Source organism: Pelodiscus sinensis, chromosome 32 (genome assembly GCF_052426305.1).
Source record: "Pelodiscus sinensis isolate ZL-2025 chromosome 32, ASM5242630v1, whole genome shotgun sequence".
Lineage (NCBI taxonomy): Eukaryota > Metazoa > Chordata > Testudines > Trionychidae > Pelodiscus > Pelodiscus sinensis.
This window is the reverse complement of record NC_143083.1, coordinates 4120339-4137667: the sequence shown is the minus strand read 5'-3', so window position 1 is coordinate 4137667 and position 17329 is coordinate 4120339. Positions and strand designations below refer to the sequence as shown.

The window sequence follows — 17329 nt, the reverse complement described above, 5'->3', positions numbered from 1 at the left end:
GTTGCAGGGCTGGGTTCCTGGATGCTTATGATGTGGTTGAGTGGCATGGTTACCGGAAAGAATTTCTTTCAGGTTGGGAGGTTGTCGCTAAGCAAGAATAGCCTTTTCTCCCAAGGCCTCTGAGAGGGAGGGATCATTTTCCAAGATAGGTTGTAGATTGTGTATAATGCGCTGGAGGGGTCTGAGTTGTGGAATTTCAGAAACTGACAGTATAGACCTGGGGTTGGCAGGCAAATGCCTGTTAAATGGCTTCATTATTACCTGAATGACTCTTTTGTAGGTTCAATGTTCTATTATTAGGTCTGGCTTTTTCACTTTTAACTTAACTAGATCCTCTCTGGAGGAACAGAACAGGGATAGGAATAGGCAGATGGGTGGACATTAGGACCCAGTGGTGCCCCAAATTTTTGGGTGTCCTACGCATCTGTGTATTCTATGTATCGGTAAGGGTGGCCCTGTTAAAGAAGCCTGATTTTCTGAAAATCAAGCTCCATGCAAGTGAGTCAATTTACCCTCTCCAAACACTGACCTGCCCAAAGCTTAACTCTGACAAACCATTCATGACTTAGTGTTGTGTATTTGTACAGGGTGTAGCACAATGAGGCCCCGATCTCTGGCGGGATAAGAACAAAATAATAATAAAAGAACCGCTCCACTACAAATGTTGTTCTACTGTGGCATCCAAGCTGCTCAGCAAAGCTGCTGCTACTTCCGCGCCCGCTAGAGTTGTGTACATCTGTGTCTTTTACACGCTTGGGCTTTGTCTACGCGCAGGGTTTCTGCACAAGAAGCGTTTTACAGAAGAGCGTTTTGCCAGATGAACAGTGGCAATGTTCCCTCTCATTTTTTCCACCCATGCATGGAATAAATTTTGTTCTCTGCACTGGGACCTGTGTGGATGTGCACCATCAGTAGAAACAGGGGCTGCCGGAGGCGTGTGACTCTCTCCCGGCGGGCCGCCCCGTGCTGAGCGTAGGGTGGTACCGGGCAGTCACAGCAAAGCGTCCACGGGCTCAGTTTCCCTGCAGCAGTGCGGGGGAGGGGGGGTGGGGGCTGCAGCATCCCCGCCTCACTGGGCATTAAGGGCCCCGAGTCAGCAGAGCACGTGCTCGAGGCCGGCCCTGTCGAGCGCATAGCGGGGCCGCTCAGCTTGTTGGGGGTGGGGCCCTTGCGGGGTGCAGGGGGAGGGGGGAGCCACTCCCCAGCCCCTCCCCCACAGGCTGCGGGCAGCCCCGGGCGGGTGACGTGGAAGGCGCCGCCGGGAATCACGGCCGGGGGCGGGAGGGGCGGGCTCAGAGGAGGAGAAATGGGCGGGGCTCTGGGCCACAGGGGCGGAGCCAGAGGGAGCGGTGACGCGACCTCGGCGGGAGTGGGCGGGGCCAGGGGCGAGGTGGGCGGAGACACGGGCGGGGCTGGCGCCGGGCGGGGGCGTGGCCCGGCGTGCGGCGGCCGGGAGGGGGAGGGGCCGAGCCCTCAGCTGACCGGCCGCCATTTTGTCAGGCGCTGGGCTGAGCGGAGACCGGAGATTCCCGCCGCCGCCGCCGCCTGAGCCCCCGGGGCGCGCGCCGCCTGGCCCCGCGCGGGATGTGAGCGGCCCGGCCCCGCCCCGCCCGGACTCGCTCGGCAGCGGCCGCAGCGCCCGCCCCCCCCGCCGCCCAGCGCAGGCCCCGCCGGCCCCGCCGCGATGGCGCTGAAGATGGTGAAGGGCAGCATCGACCGCATGTTCGACAAGAACCTGCAGGACCTGGTGCGCGGCATCCGCAACCACAAGGAGGACGAGGTGGGCCGGGGCGCCGGGCCGGGGGGCTGGGGGGGAAGGAGCCTGGGGGCCTGATGAGGGGGCTGGGGGTTGGTGGGAGAAGAGGGGCTGAGGGGGAGGGGGGAGGGGAATGGATGGGGGAAGGGTCCTGGGGGCCTAATGGAGGGGGCTGGGGGTTGATGGAAGAAGAGGGGCTGAGGGGGGTGGGGGATTGATGGGAGAAGGGGCCTGATGGGGGAAGGAGCCTGGGGGCCTGATGGGGGGGCGGTCTGGGGGTTGATGGGAGAAGAGGGTCTGAGGGGGGAGGTTCTGGGGATTAATGGGGGGGCTGATAGGAGAGGTGGGTTGGTGGGGGACTTGGGGGTTGATGGGGGAGGGGGGCTGAGGAGGGCAATGTAGGACCAGGTGGGAGTTGCGAGGAGGGGAGTGGGTAGGGGGCAAAATTCTCACAATAGGAGCTGCGGGGGAGGGAGGTACCTTGGGAGCAGTCTGAAGTACAGTGCCCTGCCCCATAGAGAGCCAAGGGCTTCCTTAGATCTAACCCCAGACCTTTGCCTTCTAGGTTCTGCGGGGCAGGTGGCCGCTCCTCTCCTTTCACTGTGGGACCCCCATAGGATTTTGGGGGTGGGTGGCAGCTCCCTTCTCCTATCTCTTTGTGGGGGCTGCGTCCCTCTGTAGGCTTTGGGGGGAGTATGATGTCTATCTCCACTTGAGACCAGGGCTGCCCACAAGGGAACAAGAATCTAGTGGAGAAACTATCTTGTTTTGTCTCTTGTGGTGGGGGTGATTCGGGTCTTCTGCCCCTCTGTGGGCTGTGTATAAGCCTGAGGCTTTTTCTCATCTCGACCCCACATCAAAATAAAAGGTGCCTCTGTTGCTGAAAAGGGGATGTTGTCAGTGGGAAAGTGCAAGCAGTAATGAAAAATGAGGAAGAAGATTCTTGTCCAGGCTAAGCCAAAAGGGAGAGCATTCAAGGAAGCAGGCAGTGGGGTAAGAAAATTAAAAGGGAGGAGAAAGATCTGGCATATGGGAAATTTTTGTTGTTGATATCATGTTAGTGTTGGGGGAGCTAGCCTTGGTTATTTACAGCCTGTGATTTGTAAGTTAAAGGAATTCCTGTCTGATGTCTTAATGAAGTAAGTGACTATTTTCTAGGGTAAGATTGAAGCATAAGAAAATCAAGTTCAAGCATAATTAAGCTTTTTCGTTAGTCATTCAGTTTAGCTTATGTCTAACCACATTTTCAGAAATGTTAATATATAGGCTTATTTAAGGTAGAAACTGAAAGCACTTGAATGTCACCACCTGATATATTCTACTATATTATTTGAGTTAGATGGAAAGTGTGTAATTATTAGTCCAGAACTGGTTTATTTCAGAAGTTAGAATTCTTTTATCAGTTGTTGTTACGTGGTAACTGATCAGGAAGTCCTTGGAGTCTTGGCACAAGTAAACTTGGTATTGGAAACTTTTATATGAACAACTTTCTTAATTATCTTTTTGACAGAATATTAGTAACTCAATGAGAGTTTAGTGCGATAATGCTGCCACAGGTTGGTAAGATAGAACATAGCATCACAGTTATCAACTGTGGAAGGGATTAAGAAACAAATGTAGACATTGATTGCTAGAACAAATAATTCGGTTGTAAAACTCATTTGTGTTGCATGTTTTTTATCACGGCTGCTCTCAGGCCAAAATGCAGTGTTGCTTTCCAACAGACATTCAACTTTCCAAATAGCTTTAGATTTGGATATTACACACTGATGCTCCACAGTATTAGGCAGTATTCCATAGAACCACATACCAGGAAAAACTACTCAGTCTTAAACTACATAATGTAGTTTAAAGGTGATTTGGTATTGGTTTGGTGGCCTAGGAAGATGTAGCTGTTTTCAAGGACTAAGTGCCCCCCACCCCAAAAAATAAGTTCTGAGCAGCTTGTAGGATTTTATGAAAGAGACAGTTTTTGTTAAATATGAAAAACTATTTACAAATGTTTATGTGCATGTTTGTTGTGAAGGTGATGATATGTATATTAACTTCTTGTAGTTCATGCTAGGGATATGAAAGAGTAGTCAAATAGTTGACTACTTAATAAGCCTAGGAGTCGACTACTCATGTTTCCCCCCCCTTGCTGCCACTTTATCAGAGACAGCAAGGACGGGGGGGGGGGGGGGGGTGACACAGGAGCTGGTGCCGGCGGAGCCAGCTCAAAATCCAGTTCTCTCTCCCCCTCACCTCCCCCGCACTGTTTTTGTGGTGCTGGGGGCAGGGGACACAGAGGCGCTGTGGGCTCTTACTATATGTAAAAGGGAGAGGCAAGGCACGGGACTCGCCATGAGCGGGGACTTCCCGGCAGCTCTTACTACATCTAAAAGGCAGAGCCGCAGTGGGGTTAGCTTCTGGGGCTGGTGCGAACTGGGACTGTTTAGTCCTGGCTCTCACTGCTCCCAGGAGCTCGCTCCACTGTGGCTCTGCAGTTTAAATGTAGTAGGAGCTGGACTGCTGCATGCCCAGCTCCTATTACATTAAAACTGCAGAGCTGCAGCGGGGGGTAGTGAGCGCCCCCCTTATCGACTAATCACATAGTTGATGGCAATTCCATCGACTGCTCGATTAGCTGATTAATCACAATTTAACATCCCTAGTTCTTGCTTTGAGCTATGATTCTACTCAAAACTGGAGTAGACTCTGGATGAATAATTCTGTGGAGATTTCATTTGGAGAAATTTTCTTGAGGACAGTCAGGCATACTAAGATACTGGGTGATACTATTGGGTAGTAGAATCAAAGATCTTTGCCAATATTAATGTCTTTCATCTTCATGCATGCCCTATTTCTGTCTTTGTGACTGATCCTCTTTATCAAAGAGGACTGAATATATTGCTTCCCTTGTTTCCCATTCTAGAATAAATACTTGACAAGTTATTCCTTTTGCAGGAATCTAGATAGTCAACGAATGAATAGTGTAACTCTTAACTATTTAAAAGCAGGTAGAATAACTTCCTTGCCAGATTTTCACACGTTCAGCATGATAGATAAGAACTGATCAAGTTTTGGCGAGTATACGTACGAATTATTAACCAGTTTAAATGTACATTTCCTATTGGTACTGTTACATAAGATTTCCATAAAGTACAGTACCTCTGCGGGAGACCATCACAGATACTACAAGATATCTTTTCTTTCTTCCTTCCAATGCCTCATCTCACTGCCGAGCAGTTTAAACACATGATAGTTTTGAGTGAGATTACTAAGTACTGAACCACAGATCTCCAAATGGTGCCTCATTTGTCCAGTGTGTGGGTACCAAACTGGAATATTCAAAATAGCAGCCATTAAAACCTGTTCTCCGTTGATTTGGTTATTCATCGTGTTTAGGCCGTGTCACTGATACGCTGATGGTTGTGTGCCTTCTGAGTGCTGTGAGACAAGGCTATTTAAATGTCAGCTGAAGGGTTTGACTTGCCCAGAATAGCAGAAGTTTACTGTCATGGACTTGTGAACGACTATTGATATGCACTTTGTGTTGGTGGCTATTGGATGTTGGATAGCATTCAGTGTGATAAATCATGGATGCCTGGCAATGAGTTTTAGGCCTTGTCTGCTCTAGGATTTCCCTCCCTAGAACTCCCACCATCACTCCATGTATTTTGTCTCCTCACTGGTTAGCAATAGTGGAAGCATTACTAAATACAGTGTTTGCTGGTGACTGCCAGCCTCTTAAACAGGGGTGGGGAACTTGAGGCCCAGGGGCTGGATGTGGCCCCTGGCTTGCCTGGATCTGGCCTCCATGGCTCAGGGCTCCCCTCCTAGCATTGGGGAGCCCGCACCTACTGTGGGACTGGAGCACACAAAATCTGCTAGCCTGCGCCCCACTAGGTTCTGGCGTGTGAGGGGAATGTGAGGGGTGTTTTTCTTCTTCTCAGTCAGGAGCCATGCCTGTGAGGGTTTAGTGGTTTTTTTGGCGTCTCACTTGTGTGTGGCCCTCAACTGATTTTTCCCTGGGGCAGTGGTCCCTGACCCAAAAAAGGTTCGCCACTCCTGCTCTTAATCATTGCGTTGGCTAGACCTGCTGAGAGCCCCCTCTGCTAGAGCTCGCTGTTGCTGTTGCTGCTGTATTTGAGCTAGTGGGGTATATTAGGAAAAAAGCTACATAAGATGCAGTTAAATAAATATTAAAATAGAGGAACAGATTTACCTTGTCTTGTAATCTCAGAATGGTTGTACTGGTCAAAATGAATGGACCTGTTAAACTTTCCTTGCTAGATTGCTGGTAGATGTGAGTGTCTGTTGGACAAAGCATCCTGGAAGTGGTAATCCCACGGCCCTTGCTGTGTGTACACGAAGTTTTTTTTCCTCTGGAATTTTCAAAAGAGGCTAAAAGTTAGGCACTCAGGTCCCATTGAACGTGTGTGTGTGTGTGTGTTGAACATGTAAGTCAATTTCCTTTGAAATTCCTGTTTCTAGTGACAGTCCCTTGGGAGCAGGACTGTATCAGTGACAACAATATTTGAAAACAATTGTTCAGTACTGAGCTGGGAAAAAAGGTGACTATAATAAGCATGGGTTGGGTGTCCCTTGTGGAAAAGCTTATTTAATAATAAAACAGCTATGTTCTGTCCCCCTTACAAGACTCTAGTCTTGCTAAGTCCTTTATCTTTTAACTTCATGGCTTTCTATAGAGTACTCTTAAGCTGGCATAACTTGTCCAATTCTGGATTCACTTTAACTGCAATAACGTAAATGTGTAAATATGGAGAACTGAAACATTATTGGAGAAGTATAAAAATGTTTCTTCCCACTAGATGTGCTACTGCACAGACTTCTTCGTTTGTGGTCAGATAAAAGTACTGCTTGTTAGACTGTTGCTTATCAAATAGCTTTTGAAGGTGAGATACCATCTGTTTTCTTTTTGCAGCATTAATTCTTTTGTTTGGCATTACAAAACAAAACATAATATCAGCTTATTACCAGCCAGTTGTTACCTAAACCTTGAATCATTTTTTAATTTTAAATGCATAAGAAGTTGTACTCGACATATGTAGTAGAACATCCTGAGTGTGGTACACGTTGGCTTGCATCCATTATTCCATCTCTGGGAAGAATACATCCTTAATGGATGTTAAATAAAAATACCTGCAATTGAATGGAAAATATTGTCATTTATTGGCTAACTTTCATTTTGTGTTGCGGCTTGTCCTCTGGGGGAACAAGAGGGTTACATGTAACATCAGCATGCAGGAATTCCATCAAGCAACACTTTTCTCACCAAGACTTTTCAGTGTTGAAAGAAACTTTGTTCATTCCTATCTTTCCAGTTCTCAAATACAGCAACTCCCCACTCCTGTTGGAGCTGACATTTGCCATCATAAGTTTTATTTAATTAAACCAGTAACTCGATCCCATTGGTAAACACTAAAAGAACAGCTATAATGGGTCTCACCAAAGGACCATATAGCCCAGTAAGCTGTCTTCTGAGAATGGGTAATGCCACGTGCTTCAGTGGGAATAAATGGAACAGGAAGAGAAGCGGAGATAAAATTTCTCAATGGCTTAAATGACTGTTTCTTGGAGCAGCTAGTGCAGGAACCCACAAGGGGAGAGGCAATTCTCGATTTAGTCCTGAGTGGAGTGCAGGATCGGGTCCAGGATATAACCGTTACAGGACCGCTTGGGAATAGTGACCATAATATAATAACATTCAACATTCCTGTGGTGGGAAGAACACCTCAGCAGTCCAGCACCCTGGCATTTAATTTCAAAAAGGGGAATTACGCAAAAATGAGGAGGTTAGTTAAACAGAAATTAAAAGGCACAGTGACTAGAGTCAAATCCCTGAAAGCTGCATGGAAACTTTTTAAAGACACCATAATAGAGGCCCAACTTAAATGTATACCCCAAATTAAAAAACATAGCAAGAGACCTAAAGAAGTGTCACCGTGGCTTAACCACCATATAAAAGAAGCAGTGAGGGACAAAAAGGTATCTTTTAAGAAGTGGAAGTCCAATCCTAGTGAGATAAATAGAAAGGAACATAAACACTGTCAAATCAAGTGTAAAAATGTAATAAGAAAAGCAAAAAAAGATTTTGAGGAACAGCTAGCCAAAAACTCAAAAAGAAATAACAAAATGTTTTTTAAGTACATTAGAAGCAGGAAGCCTGTTAAAAAACCTGTGGGTCCCCTGATGATCGAGCTATAAAAGGAGCAATCAAGGACGATAAAGCCATTGCGGAGAAACTAAATGATTTCTTTGCTTCAGTCTTCATGGCTGAGGACGTTGGGGAGATTCCCAAATCTGCTCCGTCCTTTGTGGGTGATGAATCTGAGGAACTGTCCCGGATTGAAGTGTCATTAGAGGATGTTTTGGAACAAATAGAAAAACTTAATGTTAACAAATCTCCGGGACCGGATAGCATTCATCCAAGGGTTCTAAATGAACTTAAATGGGAAATTGCTGAGCTATTATCTGTGGTTTGTAACCTATCCTTTAAATCGGCTTCCGTACCTAAAGACTGGAAGGTAGCCAACGTGACACCAATATTTAAAAAGGGCTCTAGAGGCGATTCTGGCAATTACAGAGCAGTAAGTCTAACTTCAGTACCGGGCAAATTAGTCGAAACGATAGTAAAGAATAAAATTGTGAAGCATGTAGAAGAACATAATTTGTTGGACAAAAGTCAGCATGGTTTCTGTAAAGGGAAATCCTGTCTTACTAATCTATTAGAGTTCTTTGAAGGGGTTAACAAACATGCGGACAAGGGGGATCCAGTAGATATAGTATACTTGGATTTTCAGAAAGCCTTTGACAAAGTCCCTCACCAAAGGCTCTTGTGTAAATTACATGGCCATGGGATAAGAGGGAAGGTCCTTTCTTGGATTGAGAACTGGTTAAAAGACAGGAAACAAAGGGTAGGAATAAATGGTAAATTTTCAGATTGGAGAGGGGTAACTAGTGGTGTACCCCAAGGGTCAGTCCTGGGACCAATCCTTTTCAACTTATTCATAAATGATCTGGAGAAAGGGGTAAGCAGTGAGGTAGTAAAGTTTGCAGATGATACCAAACTGTTTAGGATAGTAAAGACAGAAGCAGACTGTGAGGGACTCCAAGAAGATCTCACCGAACTGAGTGATTGGGCAACAAAATGGCAAATGAAATTTAATGTGGATAAGTGTAAAGTAATGCACATTGGGAAAAATAACCCCAACTATACATACAGTATGATGGGGGCTAATTTGGCTACGACAAATCAGGAAAGAGATCTTGGAGTTATCGTGGACAGTTCTCTGAAAACTTTCACACAGTGTGCAGCAGTGGTCAAAAAGGCAAATAGGATGCTAGGAATTATTAGGAAAGGGATAGAAAATAAGACCCAGAATATCTTACTGCCTCTGTATAAAACTATGGTACGCCCACATCTTGAATACTGTGTACAGATGTGGTCTCCTCACCTCAAAAAAGATATTTTGGCCTTGGAAAGTTAAATGATTAGGGGTTTGGAACGGGTCCCATATGAGGCGAGGTTAAAGCAACTGGGACTTTTCAGTTTAGAAAAGAGGAGACTGAGGGGGGATATGATAGAGGTCTATAAAATCATGAGTGGTGTGGAGAGGGCTGATAAAGAAAAGTTATTTATTAGTTCCCATAATAGAAGAACTAGAGGACACCAAAATGAAATTAATGGGTAGCAGGTTTAAAACTAATAAAAGAAAGTTCTTCTTCACACAGCGTGTAGTCAACCTGTGGAACTCCTTGCCAGAGGAGGCTGTGAAGGCTAGGACTATAATAGAGTTTAAAGAGAAGCTGGATAAATTCATGGAGGTTAGGTCCGTAAAAGGCTATTAGCCAGGGGATAAAATGGTGTCCTTGGCCTCTGTTTGTCAGAGGCTGGAGAGGAATGGCAGGAGACAAATCACTTGATCATTGTCTTTGGTCCACCCTCTCTGGGGCACCTGGTGCTGGCCACTGTCGGTAGACAGGATACTGGGCTAGATGGACCTTTGGTCTGACCCAGTACGGCCGTTCTTATGTTCTTAGGTAATCATTAAGGGACACCATCCCTCCCCATCCGAGCTAATAGCCACTAATGAACCTATCTTATCTAGATTTTTTGGAACCCAGATATAGTCTGGGCCTTTACAACATCCTCTGGCAAAGAGTTCCACAAGTACACTCTGTGCTGTGTGGAAAAAATACTTTTTTGTTTCTTTTTAAACCTTCTGCCTATTAATTTCAATGGGTAACCTTTAGTTGTGTTAGGAGGAGCAAGTAACACCTCCTTATTGACTTTTGCCACACTAGTGAAATCTACCACGTTTCCCTTAATGGTCTCTTCTCCAATGAGAAGTTCCAGTATTATTAATTTGTCCTCCTTTGGAAGGTGTTCCATATCCCTAATGCCCTTTTCTGAACCATGTCCAGTTCCAGTATATATCTGGGCACACCTGTGGTTCAGACCCTGGCAGAGGGAGGAGGAAGTGGCTCTGCTACTGCTACTCCCCTTCCCTCAGTTGGGGGAGAGCAGTGCAGCAAAGCGCTCGTTCAGAGGCTTATCCTGCCACTCGCATAGCAGCAGAGAGCAGTGTCTGGGAGCACGGAGCCAGGTGTGTCCCCAGAACCATGGCGCTAGGTAAGCACCCCTGCCCCTTCACACTGAGACCCCACAGCATCGTCCTAGGTCCAGACAATTCCATAATCCAGCATACCCTATTTCCCAGCATTGCCAGACGAATGACGTTCCAGTGTCTCTTGCGATGAGGCGATCACATCTGCATCTGGTGTTCAAGTTGTGGGCACACCACGAACATAACATTAAAATGGCAGACAGGGTCAGACCAAAGGTTCATGTAGCCAGTGTCTTGTCTGCCGACAGTGGCCAATGCCCAATGCTCCGGAGGGAGCGACAGAACAGGGAATCATCAAATGATCTATCCCTGGAGCATTTCCCCGTACCAAGATAAAATTTTAGGGAAAAACACACATGCAAGCAGGCAAAGGCAAGTAACAATATGCAGTTTTCTCTCTTGATCTCTTTCCCAGTGATTCCCAACAGTCTCTTAGCCAGAGGGCTAAGAACAGCAAGCTGGGACCTTGGTGATAAGGGTCGGGGCAGAGGGCTCTTGTCTCACTACGTAAGCCTTAGACCCCCCTGCGCCCTCACTGGGCAGAAGCGCCTATCTCCTCCACTCCCTGCAGGTTAGCAGTGCTGATGTTCCCCATCTGGTTGGCAGAGTGGGAACTGAGGGAGAGAGGACAACACGAGATGCCCTTTAACTGAAAGAGCCACATGTGACTTAGGAGCCGCGGGTTGTCCACCCCTCGCGTATCACATTCATTTTTGAGAAATGCAAGAGTGGCTTGCTTGCTAATCTTGGGAGCACTTCCCTGTGCCAGAATGAAGTTTTAGGGAAAAGCCGCACATTCAGGCAGGCAAAGGCAAATAACAGTCTGTCCCGTTCTGTCTTGTTGCCATTCTTTTTCTGCCTTGTTTGTGGTTTCCCAGGGAAACCCACCTACTGGCAGTGAGCAGTGGGCAAAAACAAAACTTCGTTTTTTTTCCTTTAAGTGAATTTATAGCAGAGGTGGGCAACCTATGGCCCACTTCCTGCTGCTCCCCTCTCCCTCCTAGCACTTCTGGATGTGCTAGTCACCCCTCTCCCTCCTTGCAGAGCTGGAACAGCTGGGAGGGAGAGGGATGAGCAGGTAAGTGTTCTGCCTATGTGTTTCTAATTCAGGTACCTTGTGTTTATTGGAGTGGACCCTTCTCTTTAGGGCAAAATCTGCACAAACCTGTCTGAAGGCTTGTCTTGTAACTGTTAGATCCGGTTACTCTTTTGCTCTGCCTTTGATAGGACAGACTTATTGAATGACAGGGTCAGGGCTTCATATTTTTTCAGATGACAGCATTAAGGAAAAAAGGTTATATGGTAATAGGATCAGTTGGGCCTTGGTTGCACTTCAGAGCTAGTCAGAATTCATCTTTTACATTCCAGCATGAATTTTCATCAGTAGACAAAAATAAGTTATGAATCTTTCACAGAATTTTTCTCTTAACATAAAAAGCTTTGAGAAACACATCTTTTCATGCATAATGTAAAGTGTCAACAATGAGAAATTGGTGACATGGTTGCTCCTGAAAGAGAGGTGCTACAAAAGCATAAAATCCTTTACGTAACCATCTGAAGAGGAAGGGAGCAATCAGTTTTTCCATGGAAAGACTACACAATAACAATCAACAATGTAAAACTGATCCATACTGAACGGTGGGTTGGAGTGGCAGGAGAAATTAGTGTCAGGTATCAGAGGGGTAGCTGTGTTAGTCTGAATCTGCAAAAGCGACAAGGAGTCCTGTGGCACCTTACAGACTAACAGATTTATTGAAGCATAAGCTTTCGGGGGCAAAGACCCACTTCGCATCTGATGAAGCGGGTCTTTGCCCACGAAAGCTTAGGAGAAATTAGGTGGCTTGGGGTGACATTGATTTCCTTCTTGATGTGTATTTGGAAGCTGGAGTTGCAATTCTCAAAATTTTATCTAGGGTGTCACAAGGCGGAGGGAGAACACTTGTTCCTCCTGGCTTCTGAGGATAGAACAAGAAGCAATGGGCTTAAACTGCAGCAAGGGAGGTTTAGGTTGGACATTAGGAAAAAGTTCCTAACTGTCAGGGTGGTTAAACACTGGAATAAATTGCCTACAGAGGTTGTGGAATCTTAATATCTGGAGATATTTAAGAGTAGGTTAGATAAATGTCTATCAGGGATGGTCTAGACAGTATGGGGTCCTGCCATGAAGGCAGGGGCCTGGATTTGATGACCTCTCGAGGTCCCTTCCAGTCCTATGATTCTATGAAAAGCCACCTTTGCTGCTGACTAAAGACCTCCACTGATTAGTTGCAAAGTTTAAGACAATTTTCTTTTGCTTGAAAAATGTCAGTCTCCGTATGGAGTATAAAGGTATCCTAAATTATAATCTCGTGGATCTAGCACAGTGGGGCTTTGGCTGTTTGGCTTCTGGAGATATTTAAATGCTACATAGAAATGGACACAAGATAGGGTATGAAAAGAGGGAAACTGAGAAATGCTAGGAATCTGACTAGAAAAATAACATTGCGCAAAGGAAATGAACAATTTATTTAACATGTCTGTACTTAGATGCATTGGTACTTGATCAGTTCCTGTCAGTCATGTATAAGGATGCATTTTTGCATTGACTGTTTGATTAGTTGATAGGGTGCCTTTGCCTTTGAAGTGTAGCAACAGCCCTAGGATGAAAGCACTGAAGCCTGGGGTCAGCTGGGGACTCCCCCGTTGAGCCCGGGCTCCGCAGCACTGCTGCTTTGAAATGCTGTGGGGAGCCCAACATTTTCTTATCAGATAGTCGACTAGTCCTTCACATCCCTAGTCATGTAGGACCAGAATTAGAAAGACGAAGGCACAAATGAGCTCAGTCTAGCTCGACACACAAAGGGAAACAAGACATTCTAAAAATATTTTAGAAGCAAGAAGAAAACCAAGGACAGAGTAGGATCGTTGTTCAGTGAAGAGGGAAAAACAGTAACAGAATGTGGAAATGGCAGAAGTGTTTAACAACTTCTTTGTATCGGTTTTCATCAAGAAACTTGGTGGTGATTGGGTTCCTAAAATAGTGAAAGCTGGAGAAAAGGAGGTGGTAGTCTCAAGTTAAAAGAGGAAAAGAATAAGTTGTCTTCAAGTCACACGAGCTTGATGAAATGTATCGTAGATGTGACCGTTCTCCTCCCCTCGCTTCATAAACTGACTTAGATACCCTTGGAGTTATGCATATTTGTATGTCTAGACTACGTGCCTTTGCCGTCCGAGGCATGTAAATTAGACATTCCGACATAGTCAATGAAGCGGGGATTTAAATATCTCCCACTTCATTAGAATAAAAATGGCCACCGTGTTGTGCCAGCTCAGCTGTTTGTCAACATGAAGCTGCAGTCAAGACGGGGATCGGTTGGCAAGGAAACCTTTGCCAACCGATCCTGTAAATCTCGTTGCCCGATGCATAAGGGATTGGTCAGCAAAGGCTTTCCTTGCTGACTGATTCCTGTCTTGACTGCCGCTTCATGCTGACAAACAGCTGAGCCGGCGCAACACGGTGGCCATTTTTATTCTAATTAAGTGTGGGATATTTAAATCCCTGCTTCATTAATTATGTTGGTATGTCTAATTTACATGCCAGTCTGCAGAGGCATGTAGTCTAGACATACCCAAAGATTCTTTGGATAAAATATCTAATGTAACCTATCAATTTTAATGTCACAGTCTGCTGGATCTGTATATCTTATTTTGGTGCATGTATCGCTCTTGCATGTAAAGTGAGAAATACAGGATATGGAATGGCTTATGGTTTTAAATGTGCAAATGAAAGCCATCAAGGGTGTTTCCCTCAATGTCTGGGTGATCACCTGTAAACAGCCTCTTTTGTCCTTTTAGTCTAAGAAGTGGTTGGTCTTAGGAAGTCATGTGAGCTCCTGATCTGCCAGGGTCTGACCAGGTCATTTTCCATAGAAGGTGGGAGAGACCCCTCCAAGTTTGGGCCCAAAGTGGAATCAGTAAAACAATGGGAAGCAAGCTATCCCTTTGTCTTTGGCTGGCATGGCACTCTCAAGAGAATGAACCGAAGGTCTGGGGGGGGGGAGGGGGAGATGTCTTCCCTGGCTTGAGGTTTAGCTGAAATAGGAACAGTTGTTTTAGGGTGTTAGAACCAGCTAAGTCTTCTGTTATTTTAAATTTGTAATTCACTTTGTCTGTTTTCACTTGCAACCACTAAAATCCAACCGTTTGTACTTAATAGTAAATAAAAATGATTTTATTAAGCCCAGTGTAAATAATTGTTACCTGGGGGAACAATCAGTGTGTACATCCTCCTTTCATTGTCAAAGGGGCCTTACCTGAATGATTTCTTTGGTTCTGATCCCATTTGGGGGCTGGGTTCTTGGCAGTTGTGCCCGAAACTAAGTTCTCCTCAGACCTGAAGAGACTCAGTGTCTGTATTGCTTGGGGTGGGGGTAGTGATCTCAGCTCTGTGCCTTGGCTGGGGGAGACCAGGAGATCTAGCTCAGCACGACAGGATGGTAAGAAGCCCCAGAGAGTAAGGTGGTGCATATCTCAGACTTTGGGGCCTCTTCCCAGTATGCTGACAAAGGGGTCTTCTGCGACTGTAGCCTGTCCCACTAGAATACTTGAGCCGACTGAGGAGGTATTTGAGTCTCTGAAATGTCATGGGAGATTCCTGAAGACTGGAAAAGGACTAATATAGTGTCCATTTATAAAAGGGGAAATAAAGACAACCCTGGAAACTACAGACTAGTCAGCTTAACTTCTGTGCCGAGAAAGACAATGGAGCAAATCATTAAGGAATCCATCTGCAAACATCTGGAAGATAATAAGTTGATAAGTAACAGTCAGCATGGATTTGTCAACAATAAATCATGTCAAACCAACCTGATAGCTTTCTTTGGTGGGATAACCAGCCTTGTGGATAAGGGGGAAGTGGTAAAGACATGGTTATACCTAGGTTTTAATAAAGTGCTGATAGTCTCATGTGACCTTAGAAATGCAACCTAGACGGGCCTACTATAAGGTGGGTATATAAGTGGTTGGATAATCATTCTCAAAGAATAGTTACCAGTGTTTCAAAATCATGCTGGCAGGGCATAACAAGTGGGGTTCCACAGGGACAGTTTTGGGACAGGTTCTGGTGTATATTTTCATCAGCGTTTTAGATAATGGCACAGAGAGTATGCTTAAAGTTTGCAGATGATACCAAGCTGGGAGGGGGATAGTATCATAGTTCAAAATGATCTGGACCAGTGTTTCCCAATTTTATTTAGCAGTCTTTTATATATGGAACTGAAAAAGTAGACCACAAATAAGTAAGGATAATAATAAACAAATGCTCAACAAGGTCATGAGATCAACACAAATGAAAACTGGTTTCAGTAAAATTCATAAATGCTTAATATTTATTACTATTATTTTAATAACATGTTATTGTAATGGAATTTTCTCGCGGAACCCTTATTTTCACTTCGCGGAACCCCAAGGTTCCCCGGAACACCATTTGGGAAACACTGATCTGGACAAACTGGAGAAGTGGTCTGAGGTAAATAGGATGAAGTTCATTCAATAAGGACAAAGTACTCCACAAGGGGGGAATAATTGTTTTGCTCTACTTTGTGCTGATTAGGCCTCAGAGTATTGTCTGGTTTGGGGCACCACATTTCAAGAAAGATGTGGAGAAATTGGAGAAGGTCCAGAGAACAGCAACAAAATGATTAAAGGTCTAGAAAACATGACACATGAGGGAAGGCTGAAAGAACTGGGTTTATTTAATTTGGAAAAGAGAAGACTGAGAGGGGACATTTTAGCAGCTGTCAAGTTCGTAAAAGGGTGTTACAAGGAGGAGGGAGAAAAATTATTCTCCTTAACCTCTGAGGATAGGACAAGAAGCAATGGGCTTAAATTCCAGTGAGGGAGGTTTAGATTGGATGTTAGGAAAAACTTCCTGTCATGGTGGTTAAGCACTGGAAAAAATTGCCTAGGGTGACAGTGGAATCTCCATCATGAGTGGCATTTAAGAGCAGTTTAGATAAACATCTGCCAGGGATTGTCTAGATCTGTGGTGTCCAACACGCTAGCCACATGTGGCTATTTGGCTGGTTGCAGTAGCCACTTCTGTGCTGGGAGTCCAACTAGTGAACTGGTTGGACACCATGTATCCATGTAGTGCTCGGTCCTGGGATGAGTGAAGGGCATGGGACATGACCTTTCGAGGTCCCTTCCAGTTCTAGTATTCTATGATTCTGTGTGTTAAGATCTTTGAAGGAGATCATTATTCCATCTACTCTTGAATGGGCTGAGAGTTGCTGCTGCTGTTGTTTGTTTCTGAAAAACAAATCCCTGGAAAAGGCAAAGGAGTTACAAGCCAGGCACTTTATCCTGGAATTGGAAACACTACACAAAAGAAGGTTTGATAAGGACCTGCCAAGCTGCTAGAATCCTGGTCTTCATGCTAGAAGGGACAAGTGGAGCCAGTGTCCCTCCTCAGTCTTTGGGATTGTTCCTAGTTTCCAGAACCCCTAACAAGTGGCTTTTTGTGTTTTATAATTGTAGTGTGATGTAGAGCTGGTTTCTGCTTTCATTCTAGGATGAGTCTTTTTTAGTGGTAGAGCCTTGTTTATGTAGAACTGGTTTCTGCTTTCTGCTTTCATTCTATGATGAGCCTTGTTTGCGTTGACCTAGGCACAGCTAGTTAGTTACCTGCAGTTTGCTCTGGCCACACAATTGAATAATGTGTAGCTCTATCAGGGAGTAAGAACCCTGAATCAGCCTGGCTAATGGATCATTTTGCAGCTTTCTCCCCTGCATATTTAAAACAGCCTAGCAAAATCAATATACTTCTAGATTAGATAAAGGTTTTTCTTAGGCAAGTAGGTGAGGCATGTTCTGCAAAACTTTCAAGAAGTTTGGAGAGCACTTCAGGCATATTTTGCAAGCGCAGCAGAAAGACTTGAAGAAACTTCCAACAAAAATTCAA

The 17329-nt window shown here is 45.2% G+C and overlaps 1 protein-coding gene across 1 annotated transcript in view; it reads left to right on the top strand.

The window, feature by feature from the left end:
* Positions 1 to 1478: 1478 nt before the first annotated feature.
* AP3D1 (adaptor related protein complex 3 subunit delta 1) overlaps positions 1479 to 17329 on the top strand; it is an 88159-nt gene continuing 72308 nt past the window's right edge. Inside the window, exon 1 of the mRNA XM_075903208.2 lies at positions 1479 to 1780. Within this exon, the coding sequence (XP_075759323.1) occupies positions 1685 to 1780 (96 nt within the window). The 5' untranslated portion in view covers positions 1479 to 1684. The remainder of the gene's footprint in view (positions 1781 to 17329) is intronic.